General features: G+C 40.2%; 1 protein-coding gene across 1 annotated transcript; it reads right to left on the bottom strand.

Annotated features, from left to right (window-relative positions):
- Positions 1-7580: 7580 nt before the first annotated feature.
- On the bottom strand, positions 7581-15966 carry LOC124716742 (glycine-rich protein 5-like). The gene is made up of 2 exons (XM_047243285.1): positions 15444-15966; positions 7581-7669 (listed from the first exon to the last, which is right to left on the bottom strand). The coding sequence occupies exons 1-2, from the start codon at positions 15964-15966 to the stop codon at positions 7581-7583; spliced, it is 612 nt and encodes a 203-aa protein (XP_047099241.1).
- Positions 15967-23414: the final 7448 nt, after the last annotated feature.

The following is a 23414-nucleotide window of genomic DNA, read 5'->3' as shown; positions in this document are numbered from 1 at the left end:
ACCCCTATTTGATTTTGCATTTATAACCCTATATTCACTTGACCAGAAGTCCTGTTCCTCCTGCCAACAACTTCACTAAATGTCACTATATCTAACTTTAACCTAGCCATTTCCCTTTTCAAATTTTCTAACCTATATGTCTGATTAAGGGATCTGACATTCCATGCTACAATCCGTAGGATGCCAGTTCTGTTTCCCCTGATAATGACATCCTCCTGAGTAGTTCCCACCCAGAGATACTAATGTAGGACTATTTTACCCCCAGAATATTTTACCCAAGAGGATGCCCTCATCATTTAACCAAACAGAAGAGCTGCATGCCCTCAGGAAAAATTATGGCTGTAGTTTCACCTCACTTTTTACCTGTTTGCAGTAACAGCACATCAAGGCCATTTTGGTTGATGTTACAAGACCAGAGCTATTGGTCATCCAGACTGTCTGTTGCCCCTACTACTACTACTACTGAAAAATGCTGCTACCTCTTTCCAGCAATCACACATTTGTCTGGCCTCTCAACAGATACCTTTCTGTTGTGGATGACAAAAGTCTATGGTTCAGGGGGGGGGGGGCAGAGGGGGTTGCAAGGGGGGGAGGGGTGCCTTACTAAAGGCATAAAAATATCTTGTAAACAGAAAAGGGAAATGTATCTTACAGCTAGAGGGAGTAATGGTCCAGAAATAAACATTATAAAAACTACTGCACTATATTAGAGAAGTCATTAAAAAGCCCAGATGTATATGGATTATGTCTGAGATTATCACCTCTGATGATAAAATTAAAATAATTTGGAATATTGTCAAAAGGGAAATAGGACAACCGAGACCACAGGAAGACTGTACTTCTACCTATGTTTTAAGTGTTGTAAAGAAAATAGGATACAGCTGTTCACTAAAAAATGCAGTGCTGTAAATGGAAGGGGCAATATCTAAGCAATTCAACAAAACTGAAATTCAGCCAACCTCTCATACTGAATTCAGGAAAATAATAAATTCATTCCACAGTAAAAGCTTGTGTGGAATTGGTGGCATTTCCAACAGAATACTAAAAGTTGTCCCCAACAGATAAATAGGATTCTCAGACATATATGTAGTAGCTCACTGAAATGGAGCATTTTATCAGATATACTGAACTATGTTACTGTTGAATCATTATATAAAAAGGGCTATAGGTCTGCTAGCAACTACTGCCTAGTCTCACTTCTGACAGCTTTATCCAAAATTATTGAAAAAGTAATGTATTTAAGAGTACCTTCACATATTTGCAAAAATGAAGTACTAAAAAAATGTCAATATGGTTTTCAGAAATGCTTTTCAACAGAAAATGCTGTATATGCTTTAACTGATCAAATATTAAAACCTCTGAATAACTGATAATCATCCATTTGGATTTTTTGTGATCTCCCAAAGACTTTTGACTATGTGAATCACGAAATTCTTCTAGATAAGCTTAAGTATTGTGGTACTATTGGAGCAGTGCACAAATTGTTTAATTTATATTTAACTGGAAGAATGCAGAAGGTTGAAATTAACATTACAGATAGTATGCAAATATCAACAGATTCCTCTAACTAGGGAGGTATCATGAATGGTGTCTCACAGAGCTCAGCCTTGTGTCCCATATTATTCTTAATACAGGGGCTGATTATAATTAAAGTTAAATTTTCAAAATGCTGTAGAAATAACACCACTGGCCAGAATGATGTCAAATTGCAATGGAATATTATCGGGGAAGGAGGGAAATGTATGGCAGAAGAAAAAAAATAGTGTGAAAATTGATCAATAGAGGGTGCTGTATGTGTCAGAATACGTAAATGAAAACACCTGTCACATGCACAATGAATTGAAGCTGGTACAAACACACCAGGTACACAGATTTCATCCCTTCACATCGGCGATTGTTACCATGACTGTTTCAGTGCAGGATCATGGTCTGCTTATAAAGCTGTATTACAAGAATGATGACTGTGCACACATCACTCTGCATGAGTTCCAGACACTGAATAGTTTGAAAAAAGGCATTACTGCCACGGGTCTGGAGAAAATGATTCAGAAATTCGAAAAGATGGGTTCTCTAGGTGTGCAACCTGGTACAGGGAGAAAACAAATTGATTTGGCATCAGTGGAAGCGGTGGCCACAGCAGCGCTGTAGGAGATGAGTGGTGGTGTGCAAGTGTGTAGTGCATGGAGAACTGCCTGAACATTGGACATACCCATGAGTAGGTGCATAAAATCCTACAAAACATCCAAACATCCTCCTTTGGTATCCATTCAAAATCACCCATGTGCACATGTTGCTTCCTGTTGACTTAGCAGCAAGAGAGACCTTTGCTTTAGAATTTCTTGCTCACATGTAAGTGGTGAATGACTGGCCATGGAAGATTTTGTGGACAGTAGTTATTTCTACAGCATGTCCATCTGACAGGATATGCCAATACACAGAATTGTCGAATATGGGCAATGGAAAATCCACATGCAAATCAACCAGTATCCCTTCATCCTGAAAAGGTCACTGTGTGGTGCAGGTTTACGGCATTATTTATCATAGAGCCATATTTTTTTGAAGAGACAGATGCTTCTGGTCCTGTTACCTGTATCATCACTGGTAAGCGCTGTGAGTGTCTTTTGAGCAATCACGTCATTCGAGCTATTCCAACAGTGTGGATGTGACCAATGCAATATGGCACACCTGTGCACATTGCAGAAGCGCCACTTCAAAAATGCTAGACTTACCAGCCGCCATTTCCCTACAGCCTAGCCATCCTGATCACCTGATCTTAATCCATCTGACTTCTGGCTGTGGGGCTCTCTGATAGATGTTGTGGTCAGTGTTCTGAATGCAAACTTAGCTGCAATTGAAGGCACACATTGCACAACACATTCTGAACATGACCCTTGAAACACTTCTATCAGTTGTGAAACATGCTGTTTCTCGATTTAAACTTGTTGCTGAAAGTGGTGGACAGCATATTGACCATGTTTTGCACCAGTCTAATGAAAATTAATAAACCAATTTGATTTTGATTGATGCTTTTTATATGGGGTTTGGCCTCAGGACAATTAAAAACTGATTTTTCCCGTCCGATAAGATATGACCTTGTCATGATGGATGGGTATCACACCTATACAGCCACACACACTGAGTAGTACAATTTTTTTAACATCAAACGTACACCTTAGGCATTGTTGTATCATTTATTTGTCATTTGTAGTCAACCACTATTAAATTATGATGCTTACAGCGCCATCTATTGCTACATTTTGTAGCTTTTTTTTCTGCCATACGTTTTCCCCCCTTCTCTGATAACATTCCATTGCAATTTGACATCATTCTGACCAGTGGTGTTATTTCTACAGTGGCTTTAAAGTTTAACTTTAATTATAATCACCCTGTATATTAATGACTTGCCAATCTAAATTCATAAAGATGCAAAGCTAGTTCTTTTTTCTGATGATGCAAGTATAGTAATCACATCTGACAAACAAGAATTAGCTTGGGAAATTGTAAATAATGTCTTTCACAAAATTATTAATCGATACTGCAAATGTACTCTCACTAAATTTTGAGAAATACAGTACATACAGTTCTGTACAGAAAATTGCATAAAAGTATTGATAAATATAGACTTTGAACAGAAGTCTGTTGCTAAGGCAGAATATTCAAAATTTCTTGTGTGTGTGTGGGGGGGGGGGGGGGGGGGGGGGGGGGGCGCGCGCGCGCGTGCGCGCGCTTGCATTGATGATCTGCTAAAACATTTGAGTTCAGTTACTTGTGCTACCAGGATTATTGCAAATTTTGGTGATAAATGTATCAGTAAATTAGCTTACTATACATATGTTCATTCACTGCTTTCAAATGGCATCATACTTTGGGGTAATTCATCATTAAGAGAAAAATATTGCACAAAAGCAAGTAATGAGAATAGTAGCTGGAACCCACCAAAGATCACCTTGGAGACATTTGTTTAAGGAATTACGGATACTCACAGTACTTTCACAATACATACATTCACTTATGAAATTTGTTATTAATAACCCATTCCAATTCAGAAATGATGACAAAGTGCATAGCTACAACACTAGAAGAAAGGATGATCTCTATTCTGGGTTAAATCTGATTTTGGTACAGATAACCAACGAGTGTTAAAAAAATTAAAAGAATATCTGAATGACAACTCTTTCTACTAGGTAGATGATTTTTTAGATATGAAGCTGTAATTGTACATAATAATAATTTAATTATATCATTTAAAGAAACCTTATGTTGATACATTACACATCATTACAGAATCTCATATTCATGATCTGCGGAACAAGTGCAAATGTAATGTAATGGCGTATGAATAACTCTCATCGAGCCTCCACAGTGTGAATCCTGCTGTATTAGTGGTAACATTTTGTGATGTACTGCATGCATTGTTGTGATTATAAATGTCTACGCAAAGTTGTAAGTGGTCTCTTGTAACTGGAATCCTGGTGAACATCTTTACCTGGAAAGCTGACTCTATTCTCTAGATAATTCAAAACTGTAAATATGGAAACTGGGGACTCATATAATAATTACAAAAAGATAAAAAGCCCATCACATTTTATTTTTAATTTTTAGAAAGTTTTCTAATACTCTATTTCATACATTCTCTGTTTTAAATGACACGGAATTTTGAAAGGCACAAATATATTATTTGAATCGTGTAATGCATGATTACTTATGAATTGCATAACAAGGCAATAGTTCAGTAGTTGTGTAAAGAGTGTCTTCATTGCACTGTAATGATATAAATATGTACAGTATTCTGCTTACTTTTTTGACACTGTGGTATTTTCTTTTTGGTTTAAAGTCAAATGAAATTACATGGCTCATATTAAAATCCCATGTCCCAGGAAACAAGAGATTACTACTTGACACACATACAAAATTCAGTCTCATTTATATTGCTTAGATGTAGGTTACATCAACATGAAATGTTCTTTAAGATAAAACGCAATCAGTTCTCTGTTCACACTACATTTGGATGACATTTCAGTTTTTAACAATATGTTCAACCATTTTTATCAGGAGCAAGCCACTACATGGTAGACACACATCTATGTTCTACTTTAATGTCCAGTATTCAAGTCACTCAAAAATACAGGCATTTGAATTATGAATTTCACAAACATTTCTAATATAAACAATAGCCAGGCATTTAAAACTTTCTTCCCACATTGATTGTTCCACAAAATTTTGGGGAAACTAGCTAGGATGTCCATAGCTTACTAGTATGATATTTCAATGTAGAGCCTTCTGACAATATATAGGTGCAGTGTGTAATACAAAAGTATAGACAGAATCTGAGCTTGAGGGATAGGCAGTGTGGGGCAGGAGGGTAGAGAACTCACATTAGTTTCTTGAAAGTGGGAGGGGTTGAGGGAATAATATCCAACTTATTGCAAAACAAAAGTCAAAACTGTTGAAAAATTGTGATTAATTACCAAACATATTAATGCCACCACTTTCTCCTTTTCATTCTTTATGTTGTCAGTTGACATCATCATGTTTCATTAACTACAGCATGTAAACGAGAAATGTCTGTTTTGAAGCACTGGTAGAGGACGACATTAGCTTACCTGTACTGTCTGCAATTTGAATTCCTTTTGTCTCTTTCAGTTTGAAAATGCATTAGTTGAATGTTCCCCATGCTGTGCAACATAACATTTTTTTAAAGTACATGACAGAGTGACATCAAATGACAGCACAATAATATTCAAAACTATAAGTTAAATATTGATCTGTTTTCAGTAAGGATGGTTAGGTAAATGATTTGATTGAGGAAAATATGCATATTATTTTTGTGTTAGGCAACTTCATACACTTGGGATTATTTTATGTATTCTCAGTTGTAATAGGTTTCGATAGTGGCTGCTAGGATGAGAGAAAACATTGTGAACTGAAGGTATAATGCTACTCAAAGCTTTTAGAAACCAGGGCTATCTGGCATTTTTAGTTGTAAGGAGAACAGTGGCAAAAGAGTTTTGAGATTTCATGACAAATAATTTGGATACAATTGATACTAGTCGGTGTTCACTACATGTTCTGCTCTTCTTCAAACTAATACTCAGTTGATATATCTGTCTGTCTGGCTTGCTAGGATGCGAGTTTGGTTTTTTTAAGTTCTTTTTTTCTGTCCTCTTTCTTCTTGGAGGGGAGGAATCAGTTGGCCTCCACTGCCCCTCCCATCCTCTGGGTATGCTCTTACAGATGTATAATGAGGTCTCACACTTTTCTAAAAAATTTTGAACAGTCGTTATACAGTTATTTGTTAACAGAAATGGACATTTGATGTAAAGAGATCACAAAGTAAGTACAACTGGTACCTTGTTTAAATTATAATGTTAACAATGATGCTGTGAATAACTTTGTGTCAGAGGTTCTGTATGCACTTCTTGGTTGTGGAGTATGATACATTATACGAAAATTCAGTGCCGTCTCTGTGACATAAAATTTCTCTGTGACATAAAATTTTCTATGACATCAAATTAATTTAGGCGATGCTAAGAGAATTATATTACGAAATGAGACACTAAAAGTGGTAGATGGGATTTGCTATTGTAGAGATGTTATAAGAAACAAACTGACAAAGAGGAGTTTATTAAGATCTAATATCAATTTTAGAATTAGAAAGTGTTTTATGAAGCTATTTGTCTGGAGTGTAGCCTTGTATGGTAGTGAAATATGGATGGTAAGCAGCTCAGACATGAAATGTGGTGCTACAGAAGAATGCTGAAGATTAGGTGGGTAGGTTGAATTGCAGATGGGAGATATTGAATAGAATTGGGGAAAAGAGAAATTTATGTCACAAGTTGACTAAAAGAACGGCTCAGTTGATATGACACATCCTGTGGTGTCAAGAAACCATTTGCTAATGGAGGGGAGTGTGAAGGACAAAAATTGTAGAAGGGAAACTAATGGATGAACACAGTAAGTACTTCAAAGGGATGTTGGTTGTAGTGGTTATTCAGAGATGAAGAGGCATGCACAGGATAGAGTAGCATGGAGAGCTGCATTAAACCAGTCTTTGGACTGAAGACTAAAACAATTAATACAACTCTGTGGCTTTGATGTAATATAGTGCATCATACATTGGGTACAGAGTGTGAAAGGAGAATCCAAACTAATTTCCAAATTATAGTTGCTCATTTCTTACTAACAAATGGAAACATTCATTAAGAGCCTGAGATATTATCCAAATATGATGTGTCAAAAGAAACTGAGTGTGAATTATCAAAGTGTGCCCAAGTGAGAGAATTTTTAGTCCTCTTACTGTTTTATTTTCTGAATTTCACTTATATCTTTCACTGAAGATTGTAATTATATTTCATAGCAGCTAAGTCATTTGAAATGTTCAAAATTTTACTACATATGAGTCAGTCACTAGTGGATACCATATTTGTGATGTGTATGACATGTCTCAAGTGAACAAAGAAACAATGGAATGTGTCAGATACAGTGAGAGAAGTCAAGTGTTTGTCCTTGACAGCTTAGGAATGTTGAATATATGGTATTTTTCAGTCTTTGGATTCGCTAACATTCTGTGTCAGCCACTGTCACCAAATGTGGTGCCCTCCTCCGACATCTCCACCTACCGGAACGTAGGAGCCAAAGCCAAATCCAAACTCGCTGCCTCCAAAACCACCTGAAACATAATGGAATCATGACTGTCATGATAACAGCTGTATTTCTGAAGTGAAATATTTTGCTGAAGTTGATAACAACTAAAGTTTCAAAGTAATAGAATTCTGAAAATTAAGTCAACAATGCAACAAGTGATGTTGAAGACAAGCTCTCTTTCTTTCACACTCTATCATGAAAAGTGTGTTGTTTGTGACTCTGGTTAATGACTTCAGCAACCAGAAGCCAGAGTCAGTTTCCCAATGTGATACACACAGCACATTTATGCAGCACGTGATATGGTCCCACACTGTCATGCACTCTGCAATTACACTGCCTATTTTTTCAAGGGATATTTAAGGTCTCATAGTATTAAGTTAAAATAATAATATTGTACTGTTTATGATTATGGCCACATAATTGTGGAATTTTTTAAAACACTGAAGATAACTGAGCAGTTGCAGAAATTGTGTCTTTTCAAACTTTTCAAGAACACTTTTATCACAATTCTACTTGATTAAACTGTGTTTCACATCCTGAAAACTAGCACAAAATTTTTACTTACATGACTTGTACCACTCTGTTCTGCTACATTTTTTTACATAAGTGTGCCACAGTATTGTTGATAGTGATTGTTTTTGAAACATTAAGTTTGTCTATCAATTGTTTATTGACATACCCTCACACCAAAGGTGTGCACAAGTGTGAGGGTAAGGTATAAGAAGTGGAGGGTGATATGAGAAAAACTAAATTGTGCTACACTGGAATAATTTCTTTTTGCCTCTAATGGCCTCTGCCCCTGCTCACGCACTCTCTCTCTCTCTCTCTCTCTCTCTTTCTCTCTCTCTCTCTCTCTACATCTACATCTACATCCATACTCCGCAAGCCACCCGACGGCGTGTGGCGGAGGGTACCTTGAGTACTCTACCAGTTCTCCCTTCTATTCCAGTCTTGTATTGTTCATGGAAAGAAGGATTGTTGGTATGCTTCTGTGTGGGCTCTAATCTCTCTGATTTTATCCTCGTGGTCTCTTCGTGAGATATACGTAGGAGGTAGCAATATACTGCTTGACTCTTCAGTGAAGGTATGTTCTCGAAACTTTAACAAAAGCCCATACCGAGCTATTGAGCATCTCTCCTGCAGAGTCTTCCTCTGGAGTTTATCTATCATCTCCGTAACGCTTTCACAATTACTAAATGATCCTGTAATGAAGCGCGCTGCTCTCTGTTGGATCTTCTCTATCTCTTCTATCAACCCTATCTGGTATGGATCCCACACTGCTGAACAGTATTCAAGCAGTGGGTGAACAAGCGTACTGTAACCTACTTCCTTTGTTTTCCGATTGCATTTCCTTAGGGTTCTTCCAATGAATCTCAGTCTGGCATCTGCTTTACTGACGATAAACTTTATATGATCATTCCCTTTTAAATCACTCCTAAAGCTTACTCCCAGATAATTTATGGAATTAACTGCTTCCAGTTGCTGACCTGCTATTTTGTAGCTAAATGATAAGGGATCTATCTTTCTATGTACTTGCAGCACATTACACTTGTCTACATTGAGATTCAATTGCCATTCCCTGCACCTTGCGTCAATTGGCTGCAGATCCTCCTGCATTTCAGTACAATTTTCCATTGTTACAACCTCTCGATACACCACAGCATCATCTGAAAAAAGCCTCTGTGAACTTCCGATGTCATCCACAAGGTCATTTATGTATATTGTGAATAGCAACGGTCCTATGACACTCCCCTGCGGCACACCTGAAATCACTCTTACTTCGGAAGACTTCTCTCCATTGAGAATGACATGCTGTGTTCTGTTATCTAGGAACTCTTCAATCCAATCACACAATTGGTCTGATAGTCCATATGCTTTTACTTTGTTCATTAAACGCCTATGGGGAACTGTATTGAATGCCTTGCGGAAGTCAAGAAACATGGAATCTACCTGTGAACCCGTGTCTATGGCCCTTTGAGTCTCGTGGCCGAATAGCGCGAGCTGGGTTTCACACGACCGTCTTTTTCGAAACCCATGCTGATTCCTACAGAGTAGATTTCTAGTCTCCAGAAAAGTCATTATACTCAAACATAATACGTGTTCCAAAATTCTACAACTGATCAACATTAGAGATATAGGTCTATAGTTCTGCACATCTGTTTGACGTCCCTTCTTGAAGACGGGGATGACCTGTGCCCTTTTACAATCCTTTGGAACGCTATGCTATTCTAGAGACCTACGGTACACCGCTGCAAGAAGGGGGGCAAGTTCCTTCGCGTACTCTGTGTAAAATCGAACTTGTATCCCATCAGGTCCAGCGGCCTTTCCTCTTTTGAGCGATTTTAATTGTTTCTCTATCCCTCTGTCATCTATTTTGATATCTACCATTTTGTCATCTGTGCAACACTCTAGAGAAGGAACTACAGTGCAGTCTTTCTCTGTGAAACAGCTTTGGAACAAGACATTTAGTATTTCGGCCTTTAGTCTGTCATCCTCTGTTTCAGTACCATTTTGGTCACAGAGTGTCTGGACATTTTGTTTTGATCCACCTACTGCTTTGACATAAGACCAAAATTTCTTAGGATTCTCTGCCAAGTCAGTACATAGAACTTTACTTTCGAATTCATTGAACACCTCTCGCATAGCCCTCCTCACACTACATTTCGCTTCGCGTATTTTTGTTTGTCTGCAAGGCTTTGGCTAAGTTTATGTTTGCTGTGAAGTTCCCTTTGCTTCTGCAGAAGTTTTCTAACTTGGTTGTTGTACCATGGTGGCTCTTTTCCATCTCTTATGATCTTGATTGGCACATACTCATCTAACGCATACTGTACGATGGTTTTGAACTTTGTCCACTGATCCTCAACACTATCTGTACTTGAGACAAAACTTTTGTGTTGAGCCATCAGGTACTCTGTAATCTGCTTTTTGTCACTTTTTCTAAACAGAAAAATCTTCCTACCTTTTTTAATATTTCTATTTACGGCTGAAATCATCGATGTAGTAACCGCTTTATGATCACTGATACCCTGTTCTGCGTTAACTGTTTCAAATAGTTCGGGTCTGTTTGTCTCCAGAATGTCTAATATGTTATCGCCATGAGTCAGTTCTCTGTTTAACTGCTCAAGGTAGTTTTCAGATAAAGCACTTTAAAAAATTTCACTGGATTCTTTGTCCCTGCCACCCGTAATGAATGTTTGAGTCTCCCAGTCTATACCTGGTAAATTAAAATCTCCACCCAGAACTATAATATGGTGGGGAAATCTACTCGAAATATTTTCCAAGTTATCCTTCAGGTGCTCAGCCACAAAAGCTGCTGAGCCAGGGGGCCTATAGAGACATCCAACTACCATGTCTGACCCTGCTTTAACCATGACCTTCACCCAAATTATTTCACATTTTGGATCTCCGTCAATTTCCTTCGATACTATTGCACTTCTTATCGCTACAAACACGCCTCCCCCTTCACCGTCCAGCCTGTCTCTGCGGGATACATTCCAATCTGAGTTTAGGATTTCATTACTGTTTACGTCTGGTTTCAGCCAACTTTCTGTCCCTAGTACTATATGGACATTGTGGCCGTTTATTAATGGGACCTTTCTATAGACGCTCCTGCAGTTTACTATTAGCACATTAATATTGTTATTCCCTGTTGCATTTTGCCTGCTCCTACCTTGCCGCATCTCAGGAGGTGTCTTGTCGGGCCTAGGGAGGGAATTCTCTAACCTAAAAAACCCACATGTGCACTCCACTCGTACTCCGCTACCCTTGTAGCCACTTCCAGCGTGTACTGCACATCTGACCTATTCAGGGGGACCCTACATTTCTCCATCCGATAGTGGAGGTCGAGAAATTTGCACCCCAGATCTCCGCAGAATCGTCTGAGCCTCTGGTTTAAGCCTTCTACTCGGCTCCAAACCAGAGGACCGTGATTGGTTCTGGGAACGATACTACAAATAGTTAACTCAGATTCCACAAAAAAATACTACAAATAGTTAACTCAGATTCCACAAAAAAATACTACAAATAGTTAACTCAGATTCCACCCCGCGGGTGAAGCTTTCCGCCTTCACCAATTCCGCCAACCACCTGTACAAACTGAGGATGACCTCTGAACCCAGACGGCAGGAGTCATTGGTGCCAACATGAGCAACAATTTTCAGTCGGGTGCACCCAGTGCTCTCTATTGCCGCCGGCAGGGCCTCCTCCACATCTCGGATGAGACCCCCTGGCAAGCAGACAGAATGAACACTGGCCTTCTTCCCCAACCTTTCCGCTATTTCCATAAGGGGCTTCATCATCCACCTAACGATGGAGCTCCCAATAACTAATAAATCCCCCCCAGTGTGCCTGCTTGGACCTCTCTCTCTCTCTCTCTCTCTCTCTCTCTCTCTCTCTCTCACTCTCCCCCCTCCCCTCCCCTCCTCTCCACATACACCATTTTTTCGGTTAAAGAGGAATATTTGATACTAGTCATTAGTTCTGACCAGTGAAGAGGAAACATCTAACAAACACCGTGAACAACATGATGAATATAACACGATATCAGTGGCGATTTTTCCAATAGGACTAAGCTGCAGATCAGTCTGTCACCACAATCAGGTTTTTTGCTTTCGCATTTGTTGGCATCACCAACTCCCAACCTGTCACATTCCAAACTAACCTTTGGCTAAGGTACAGCACATTCTGTCAGCACAAACAGGTTATTGCACTTTCTCTTTCATTGGCTTCACCAACTCACAACCAAACGGTGAAAAAACACACTAAAAATGACATTACAGCAGGAGTTAACATTACATCACTGGTGAAAGCCAATGAATATCATCAAACATATCTCTTGATCTGTTTTCTCAATGTTTAGGCTAAACTGAAATGAGGCTCCAGGAGTAGACAATGTTCCATTAGAACTACTGATAGCCTTGGGAGAGCCAACCATGACAAAACTCTACCATCTGGTGAGCAAGATGTATGAGTCAGGTGAAATACCCTCAGACTTCAAGAAGAATATAATAATTCCAATCCTGAAGTAAGCAAGTTTTGCCAGGTGTGAAAATTACCAAACTGCCAGTTTAATAAGTCACAGCTTCAAAATACTAACATGAACTCTTTACAGATGAATGGAAAAACTGACAGAAGCTGACCTTGGGGAAGATCAGTTTGGATTCCGTATAAATGTTGGAGCACTTGAGGCAACACTGACCCTATGAATTATCTTAGAAGATAGAATAAAGAAAGGCAAACCTACATTTCTAGCATTTGTAGACTTAGCGGAAGCTTTTGACAATCTTGACTGGAATACTCTCTTTCAAATTCTGAAGGTGGCAGGGGTCAAATGGAGCAAAAGGCTATTTACAGCTTGTACAGAAACCAGATGGCAGTTGTAAGAGTTGAGGGGCACGAAAGAGAAGCAGTGTTTGGGAAGGGAGTGAGACAGGGTTGTAGCCTACAACTATTGTTATTCAATCTATATACTGAGCAAGCAGTAAAGGAAACAAAAGAAAAATTTGGAGTAGGAATTAAAATCCATGGAGAAGAAATAAAAAATTTAGGTTTGCATGTGATAATGTAATTCTGTGATATTGTAATTCTGCCACAAACTGCAGAGGACCTGGAAGAGCAGTTGAACAGAATGGACAGTATCTTGAAAGGAGGATATAAGATGAACGAGAGTACTGGAAAGTAGTCAAATTAAATCCAGTGATGCTGAGGGAATTAAATTAGGAAATGAGACACTTAAAGTAGTAAAGGAGTTTTGCTATTTGGGGAGCAAAATAACTGATGATGGTCAAAGTAGAGAGGATATAAAATGAAGACTGGCAATGCCAAGGAAAGCATTTCTGAAGAAGAGAAATTTGTTAACATTGAGTATAGATTTAAGTGTCAGGAAGTCGTTTCTGAAAGTATTTGTATGGAGTGTAGCCATGTATGGAAGTGAAACATGGATGATAAATAGTTCAGACAAGAAGATAATAGAAGCTTTTGAAATGTGGTGCTACAGAAGAATGCTGAAGATTAGATGGGTAGATCACATAACTAATGAGGAGGTACTGAACAGAATTGGGGAGAAGAGCAATTTGTGGCACAACTTGACTAGAAGAAGGGATCAGTTGGTAGGACACATTCTGAGGCATCAAGGGATCACCAATTTAGTATTGGAGGGCAGCGTGGAGGGAAAAAATCATAGAGGGAGACCAAGAGATGAATACACTAAGCAGATTCAGAAGGATGTAGGTTGCTGTAGGTACTTGGAGATGAAGGAGCTTGCACAGGATAGAGTAACAAGGAGAGCTGCATCAAACCAGTCTCTGGATGAAGGCCACAACAACATAGGCTTAATATTTCTTTGTATATTCTCTTTACAGTTACTTACTGTTTAGATTAAATAATATTGTGTAACAAATGTATTGTCAGAAATTGTGGTGTCATGTGTCATACCACCCCAAAGCATATGAAAGTTGGTAACGGAACGGCAAGTTTCTGTTAGATGCTGATAGCTGTCGTGCAGGAACCAGCACATCTGATGGAGCACACTCACTGAGCCATACCACCGGTACCTCTGGAGTATAAGTGCCCTCTGTTGTTGCAATACAGGATGGCCAGTACTAGACACATGGGCCAATTGTGCTCAGAGCCATTTTGCCACATGATGCCATGCAGACACTGCCTAGTCACAGCTTCAACTTCGTCATGCGTGCCTTAGTATGGGGAGCATTTTCCTTGTGGAGAGTGTGATAGTTGGACTCTGTTTCTTGCTTCATTATTTGCAATGTGTCTTTGTGTGATTGGAGAAATACATGTCAAGTAAATTTTCTGTTTGTTGTATTTACTTGTTTGCTAATCATTTCTGCTCCTGTCCAGCTTTCCTACAATGACAGATCTCAACCACTCTGTAGTGCACCTCGCCTTATCATTGTGTACACAGCAGAGATGATATTTCATCTGTTTTTACATCTCTGTATTCTTGCTTCTCACATACATTTAGCTGTTCCTTCCATCCCCACTTCATCAAATATGTGGCGATTTCTGTGGGTGTACTCGCTCATGGGAAAAAGTCAGTGTCATTCGTGGCTTACTGGGTTGACTGCTATCGAGTTTCACGGTCACTGAGTGACACATCATTTCGCTTTTGCCACGACAACTGTCAAACTCAGATGGCATCATAGAAAATATGGGAGTTACACCTAGAACAAGATCTTACAGACCAATTATCTTTGATTTTCTAAGGATTTGAAGTTTAGAGCCTAGACATCAGTTTCCAGGGCTATTAAAGTAGTGACTTTAATAGGTAGCTCAGTGCATGGGGTCAGTGGTTTGAACTTCACAAGTAGCAGTTTCTGCTTTTGACTTTTATTTAAATTCTAAAGTTATTATCAAGTGATAATGTTAATTAACAAATATTGAAACATATTTTTAATAAAAAATAACATCTTTCTATTTTTAATTTCTGACCATACGAAAATAAATTAAAATTTGATACAGATGTGTGAAATGCCCTACTGTTAACAAAAAAAACTTTTCTTGTGAATGCTGCTGTTCAATCTCAAGAATTAGAAAAGTATTAAATTTTTTTATATGATTTTTGAAGTTTTGTACCAAATTATAATTTCTTGTGATTACTCACATGTTCAAGCAATTAGTAATTAAAAGTTAAAACATGTTATTTTTATTAAAAATTTCCAGTTTCAATATTTTCTCTCTATTCTTGCACACATTATGTATTCTCTGACTTTCACTGAAGTGACATTTGGACTGCACAAAATTGGTAAAAAGACTGATAAGTTTAAAATATAAAATATACGCACCTTGCAGGTGGTCAAATGAAAACTGCGGATGTGCGCCAACAGTCGCTTGTCCTCCATCTGCGACACCTTCACCGGCGCCAAAGCCCACTCCAAAGTCGAACCCTGTGCCCTGGAAGCCAGCTTCACCTCCAGGGAAGGCCAGCGTGTCTCCGAAGTCACCCAGCAGACCTCCGTCGCCCTGACCGTTACCTCTGCTGCCTCCACCACCTCTGCCTCCACTGACACCACCGCCGCCAACGTCACCGCCTGGGATGCCACCCCCAGGGGCGGGCTCCGGCACGGGGGCCAGCGAGGGTTCCGGGCTGACCGGTGGGGCGCCGGTGGCTGGCGGCCTTGAGGTGCCAGTGGGTCTGGGTCTCGGCCTGCGCACCGCGTTGGCCAGTGCCTGCAGCTTCAGCCGCGTTGCTACCCCTGCCTTATAGGCCGCCGCCCCCGCGATGCTCACTGCCGTCGATGCTGCCTTTGTCGCCACTGCTCCTGCGACTGCCTTTGCTGCTGCTGCCTGCAATAACCGTGATCTCATTTTCTATCATCCAACTGAAATACATTGTGCAGTGTGATCATGAATTACTGGACAGTTTCATAAGCTTCGGGGTATAGTGAGAGTACTTGTCAATTGTACAACACAATGCAGAAGGTCTTCTACCAGGAATACATGATATTTTCAAATGAATTCTTTAATATTTTCTGTGCCTTGAAAATTGAAATTTCTGTTAGCTGCCATTAACATCTACCCCAATGTGTTTGAAATTATAATGGCATTTTGATAAACTACTCCATCATTTGCTTTCACTTACGGATCATTGATGTGTTGTAGGGTAATAAAACAAGACATAAACTATTAAACACATTAATTACAAGATTTTTTCAACTGCAACACTATCAAATCAGAATAAAATATGCGTTCCTAGGTATGCTGCTGGAAAGAAAAGTAGTAGACTTGGAAAAACATATTAAATTTTGATCCGCTGTTGGCATATGCCACCTGTGGGAAGTAAATGTACTGATAATAGTTTCAATGTCATTTGACAAAAGATAATGTAGTGGCTTAGCTACCAGAGTGCCATCTGTGTCTACCCTTTTATAGAGAATGCTCACAGCCAGAAGGCTCAGCGTGGTGCAAATGTGTGAAGCGAGCAGGAACTGTGCCACGGAGATGCATTCGTGCTTCCTACAGCCAACAGTTTCAATGCAGTCAAATTGTAGCTTTCTGAGTGGTGGGATGGTCCTTTTGGAGAATTTCGGAACACTTGTATGTGCTGCATCAGTTATGGAACAATGCTTGTATCAGAGGTCACATGAACATATCTCACACCCACATCTATATCTACATCTACATCCATACTCCGCAAGCTACCTGACGGTGTGTGGCGGAGGGTACCTTGAGTACCTCTATCGGTTCTCCCTTCTATTTCAGTCTCGTATTGTTCCTGGAAAGAAGGATTGTCAGTATGCCTCTGTGTGGGCTCTAATCTCTCTGATTTTATCCTCATGGTCTCTTCGCGAGATATACGTAGGAGGGAGCAATATACTGCTTGACTCCTCGGTGAAGGCATGTTCTCGAAACTTCAACAAAAGCCCATACCGAGCTACTGAGCGTCTCTCCTGCAGAATCTTCCACTGGAGTTTATCTATCATCTCCGTAATGCTTTCGCAATTACTAAATTATCCTGTAATGAAGCACGCTGCTCTCCATTGGATCTTCTCTATCTCTTCTATCAACCCTATCTGGTACGGAGCCCACACTGGTGAGCAGTATTCAAGCAGTGGGTGAACAAGTGTACTGTTTTCGGATTGCATTTCCTTAGGGTTCTTCCAATGAATCTCAGTCTGGCATCTGCTTTACCGACGATAAACTTTATATGATCATTCCCTTTTAAATTACTCCTAATGCTTACTCCCAGATAATTTATAGAATTAACTACTTCCAGTTGCTGACCTGCTATATTGTACCTAAATGATAAAGGATGTTTCTTTCTATGTATTCGCAGCACATTACACTTGTCTACATTGAGATTCAATTACCATTCCCTGCACCATGTGTCAATCCACTGCAGATCCTCCTGCATTTCAGTACAATTTTCCATTGTTACAAACTCTCGATATATCACAGCATCATCCGCAAAAAGCCTCAGTGAACTTCCGATGTTATCCACAAGGTCATTTATATATATTGTGAATAGCAACGGTCCTATGACACTCCCCTGCGGCACACCTGAAGTCACTCTTACTTCGGAAGACTTCTCTCCATTGACAATGACATGCTGTGTTCTGTTATCTAGGAACTCTTCAATCCAATCACAGAATTGGTCTGATAGTCCATATGCTCTTACTTTGTTCATTAAACGACTGTGGGGAACTATATCGAACACCTTGCGGAAGTCAAGAAACACGGCATCTACCTGGGAACCCGCGTCTATGGCCCTCTGAGTCTCGTGGATGAATAGCAAGAGCTGGGTTTCACACAATCGTCTTTTTCAAAACCCATGCTGATTCCTACAGAGTAGATTTCTAGTCTCCACAAAAGTCATTATACTCGAACATAATACGTGTTCCAAAATTCTACAACTGATCAACGTTAGAGATATAAGTCTATAGTCCTGCACATCTGTTCGACATCCCTTATTGAAAACGGGGATGACCTGTGCCCTTTTCCAATCCTTTGGAACACTGCGCTCTTCTAGAGACCTACGGTACACCGCTGCAAGAAGGGGGGCAAGTTCCTTCGCATACTCTGTGTAAAATCGAACTGGTATCCCATCAGGTCCAGCGGCCTTTCCTCTTTTGTATACTAAGATGGTATCTGTTCTTTCAGACATGTCCAAAACAACAGATATCATCGGTGACCATACAGCTCGTTAGAATAAAATTACAATGAAATGAAGACCCTTAGCTGCTTTCAGGCATTGACATACGTCAACGGGGACAGATGAAAATGTGTGACCCGACTGGGACTTGAACACGGGATCTCCTGCTTACATGGCAGATGCTCTATCCATCTGAGCCACAGGACAGAGAGGATAGTGCGACTGCAGGGATTTATCTCTGGCACACCTCACGTGAAACCCACATTCTGAACGTATTGTCCCGCACTACATTCGTAGTGCCCCCACCCATTATACTCGTTACTCGCAGTGCGTTGCCAATTCCTGTAAGAGTTCAGGCACTGTTTGTGCATTCGCGCAGAAGAAGATGGTCAAGTGGCCGATGAGCCTTAACTATATGTATACTAAGATGGTATCTGTTCTTTCAGAGAATGTGGGTTTTGCGGGAGGCGTGCCAGCGATAAATCCCTGCAATCGCACTATCCTCTGTGTCCTCGCTGGCTCAGATGGATAGAGTGTCTGCCATGTAAGCAGGAGATCCCAGGTTCGAATCCCGGTCGGGGCACACATTTTCACGTGTCCACGTTGACGTATGTCAACGCCTGTAAGCAGCTAAGGGTGTTCATTTCATTGTAATTTTCTCTTTCGAGCGATTTTAATTGTTTCTCTATCCCTCTGTCGTCTGTGCTACAATCTAGAGAAGGAACTACAGTGCAGTCTTCCTCTGTGAAACAGCTTTGGAAAAAGGCATTTAGTATTTCGGCCTTTAGCCTGTCATCCTCTGTTTCAGTAACATTTTGGTCACAGAGTGTCCGGATGTTCATGCTGCACAGACACCTATCAGGATCATCATATTTTAATGGTAGCAGTGGTAGATCGTACAGCTATCACAGCACTAATACGATGGTTTGTGATCCGAGATGTGTCAACATGAACTGTTTGGTTATTAGCAGTGGGACTATGGGCACACACATCTCTAGCCTGCCTTCCACCGACACCACAGCACCGACATGCAGGGCTCGACTGGTGCTGCAGAGGATCAATTGGAATATGGCAGTCATCAGTGACAAAGCAGATTCTGCCTCCACACAAGTGACGGTTCTGGTGAGCTCTGTCTCATAGACTGCATTCATTCAGAGCACACTGCCCCCACTCCAGGCCTTACAGTCTGGTTTGCAATAGCTACAACTCTCATTCACCTTCGATATTTCCAGAGGGGATGCTAACTAACACTTGATATGTGCAGAATGTTGTTAGACCCATTCTTTTGCCATTCTTGCAACAGAAAGGTGATGGAGGAGAAGCAATTACAGCACCTATTGCACAGAGTCAACAGTTTGACAAGCACATGCTATTAATTTGCAAAATAATATGTGATAGATGAAGCAAAGAGCACATAAGAAATTCATAAGAAAAGGCAAAGAAGGCATATCTCACCAAAATGAGTCTAGCATCAACTTTAGTTTCAAGACATAATTTCTCAGAATATACTGGTTGTGTGTAAAAGTAATGAGACTGACAAGACTGTGAGTGATCTGGCAATGCTGTGTTGTTCTACTTGAGTAGCCCAGTGAGTTAACCTCTTCCAGATGCTCAGTCCAAGTTTCAGCTCCATATAGTTATCACTTGTTTTTGAGAGTGCCAGAAGTGAAGTTGTGATTTTGTTGAAACTTCCTGGCAGATTGTGATTTTGTTGTCTGTTATGGAAATGGAACATTGGAATTTAGAGCAACTTTATACCATTAAGTTTTGTGTTAAGCTTGCGGAATCTGAGAGTGTGACCTTTGAAATGTTTAAACAGGCCTATGGGGAACATGGAGCAGAAATAAAAACTTTGAGGTTCGCCGATGACATTGTAATTCTGTCAGAGACAGCAAAGGACTTGGAAGAGCAGTTGAATGGAATGGACAGTGTCTTGAAAGGAGGGTATAAGATTAACATCAACAAAAGCAAAACGAGGATAATGGAATGTAGTCGAATTAAGCCGGATGATGCTGAGGGAATTAGATTAGGAAATGACACACTTAAAGTAGTAAAGGAGTTTTGTTATTTGGAGAGCAAAATAACTGATGATGGTCGAAGTAGGGAGGATATAAAATGTAGACTGGCAATGGCAAGGAAAGCCTTTCTTAAGAAGAGAAATTTGTTAACATCGAGTATTGATTTAAGTGTCAGGAAGTCGTTTCTCAAAGTATTTGTATGGAGTGTAGCCATGTATGGAAGTGAAACGTGGACGATAAATAGCTTAGACAAGAAGAGAATAGAAGCTTTCGAAATGTGGTGCTACAGAAGAATGCTGAAGATTAGATGGGTTGATCACATAACTAATGAGGAGTCACTGAATAGAATTGGGGAGAAGAGGAGCTTGTGGCACAACTTGACTAGAAGAAGGTATCGGTTGGTAGGACATGTTCTGAGGCATCAAGGGATCACCAATTTAGTATTGGAGGGCAGCGTGGAGGGTAAAAATCGTAGAGGGAGGCCAAGAGATGAATACACTAAGCAGATTCAGAAGGATGTAGGTTGCAGTAGGTACTGGGAGATGAAGAAGCTTGCACAGGATAGAGTAGCATGGAGAGCTGCATCGAACCAGTCCCAGGACTGAAGACCACAACAACAAACAACAACATGGGGAACATTGATTATCAAGAGCATTGCTGGCCATCATGTGAACTTTCAGTTAGACACAGGTGCCTCGGTAACTTTGCTTAATTGTACCACGTATGAACAGTTAGGCTCACCATACCTTTGTCAATCTAGCAAGCACCTCACTACTTATAATGGACAGGAGATTCCAGTGCTTGGACAGCGTAGTTTCCCTGCCACTTACAAATCTCACACTAGGACAGTAAATTTTACTGTGTTGAATCAAGAGACAACGAGAACATTTTCGGTTTAAATGCCTTTGATTTGTTTGGCCTTAGCATCCACTTCAACGTCCGCCCCCGGTAGCTGGTCAGCGCGACAGACTGTCAATCCTAACGGCCCTAGTTCGATTCCCGGCAGGGTTGGAGATTTTCTCCTCTCAGGGACTGGATGTTGTGTTGTCCTAACCATCATCATTTCATCCCCATCGATGCGCAAGTCGCCGAAGTGACGTCAGATTGAAAGACTTGCGCCAGGCGAGCGGGCTACTCGACAGGAAGCTCTGGTCACACGCCATTTATTTATCCACAACAAAGTACTTTCCGTATCAGCTTGTGATCTAAAAGATAGTGTCGCTAGCCTGCTTAAAGAATTTCCTGAACTATTTTCAGAAGGAATGTGAAAAGTTAATAACTTTGTACCGCGTGTTACATTGAGAGCCTAAGTTTTTCTGGGCCCGCCCCACTCCAATTGCTTTAAGATACGAAAAAGCCAGTCAACTGAAAGAATTGCAAGATGATGGTGTAATTGTTACCATTCAAGCTAGTCAACGGACAAGTCCAATAGTTTTGTTGCCTAAGCCTTCTGGTCACATTTGTATTTGTGACTACAGTCAACCCACAGACAGTAGTTGACACTTATCCGTCACCTCACCCTGAGGAACTCATTGAAAGCGTTTGTTGTAAATAAACACTTAAGACTGTTCAAGTATTTGCGTTTTCCCTTCGGCAGTGATTCCGCACCCGCCATTTTTCAACGTTACTTGGAACAGCTGACTGCTTAAGTGCCATTTTGTTCAAACTACCTTGACGATATTGCAAGGTGAGGAGAGCCCTACGTCAACGTAACGTAGGCACGCGTCATCATGAGTTTCACGAGTTGTCCTAACGACTGTTGTGTGCATTCTGTATACATCGACTGTTGTGTGCGTCTTGAATCTACACTGTTCATTGTTCTTAGTTGATTTACAACATGAAGACAAAATTAAATGGAACTAGATGGTTGAATATTTCCAGCAACATTCCGAATTACTTCGAACTTCAGTTTCTCAGTTTAACGTTTCTGCCCACATGAATCATGTACAATTCATTGGCTTTTATAAAAATACGAAACACTTTAATTTCTCCCTATTTCACGTTTTTATCCTCATGATTTATGCACGATTAATCGGACTAAAATATGCCTAGACACTATCGTTATGGTTATCATTCCTTCATTCAGATATTCGTTATGTTCATGAAACACACAATAATATCCCACATTCTTTGGATTGCAGCTTAATAATTAATTATTTCATGTTTCTATCCACAGTATTTATGCACGATTCATCGGATTTTTTTTTAAAAAAAATAGGGGTAGCATTCATTTCAGGCTAGAAAAATAACAAGACACTTTCGTTATGGTTATGATTCCTTCATTCACATATTCGTTATGTTCATGACACACACAATAACATCCTACATTCTTTGGATTGCAGCTTAATAATTCATTATTTCACGTTTCTATCCACACAATTTATGCGCGGTTCCTCGGATTTTAAAAAAAAATGACTAAAAGCTTTTTTTTTTTACTTTCGTTATGGTTCCTTCGTTCAGACATTCATTATGTTCCTGAAACACATAATTCCATACCAAATTGTTGGGATTACAACTTAATAATTAATTCAACTGGGATGAGCGTAACAGATAACTCCTGTCACTTCGTTTGTCCACATGTATTTACATTTAGCTTTGACGTTATCGGTACAATCGCAAAGATCGATATACGCACTCATGTAGTCGATTTACGTCACGATGACGTAGTGTTACGTCACTATGACGTGGAGTTCTCCTCACCTAGCGTGAGATGAATGCTACCCGATATTGTGCACCAGAGGAACACACTGCTAATTTGCGTACCCTTTTTCGAATGTTGTCAGAAGCAGGACTCAAGTGTTGTCGCGAAAAGTGTGACTTTTTCAAACTGCAGTCATGATGTGCACCCCCTCAGGTCTCATTCGCTTGGAATCCGTGACTTGCCTGTTCCTCGCAATGTGTCTGAACTGCAGTCAGTACTAGGTAAGATGACACACTATATTTGGTTCGTACCGAATGATGCTCAGACCGCGGCTCCATTGTATCGCTTGCGTCGCAAAATGTACCCTTTGTGTGGCCTAAAGACTGTTACGACGCCTTGCAGCAACTCAAAAATACTTTACTTAGTGACAGATGTTTGGTGTATTTTGACCGTGCCATGCTGGTAGTTTTGCAAGTCGTCGCTTCTTCCAATGGAAACAGCGCTG

The sequence above is a fragment of the Schistocerca piceifrons genome, chromosome 9, assembly GCF_021461385.2.
Source record: "Schistocerca piceifrons isolate TAMUIC-IGC-003096 chromosome 9, iqSchPice1.1, whole genome shotgun sequence".
In the NCBI taxonomy this organism is placed as follows: Eukaryota; Metazoa; Arthropoda; class Insecta; order Orthoptera; family Acrididae; genus Schistocerca; species Schistocerca piceifrons.
This window is presented reverse-complemented; position numbering and strand designations above follow the sequence as displayed.

Coding starts and splice junctions, on each gene's coding strand:
- LOC124716742 (XM_047243285.1), bottom strand. CDS start 15,966: ATGAGATCACGGTTATTGCAGGCAGCAGCAGCAAAGGCAGTCGCAGGA. Junction 7,670..15,443: donor TTCATTTGACCACCTGCAAG/GTGCGTATATTT, acceptor ATTATGTTTCAG/GTGGTTTTGGAGGCAGCGAG.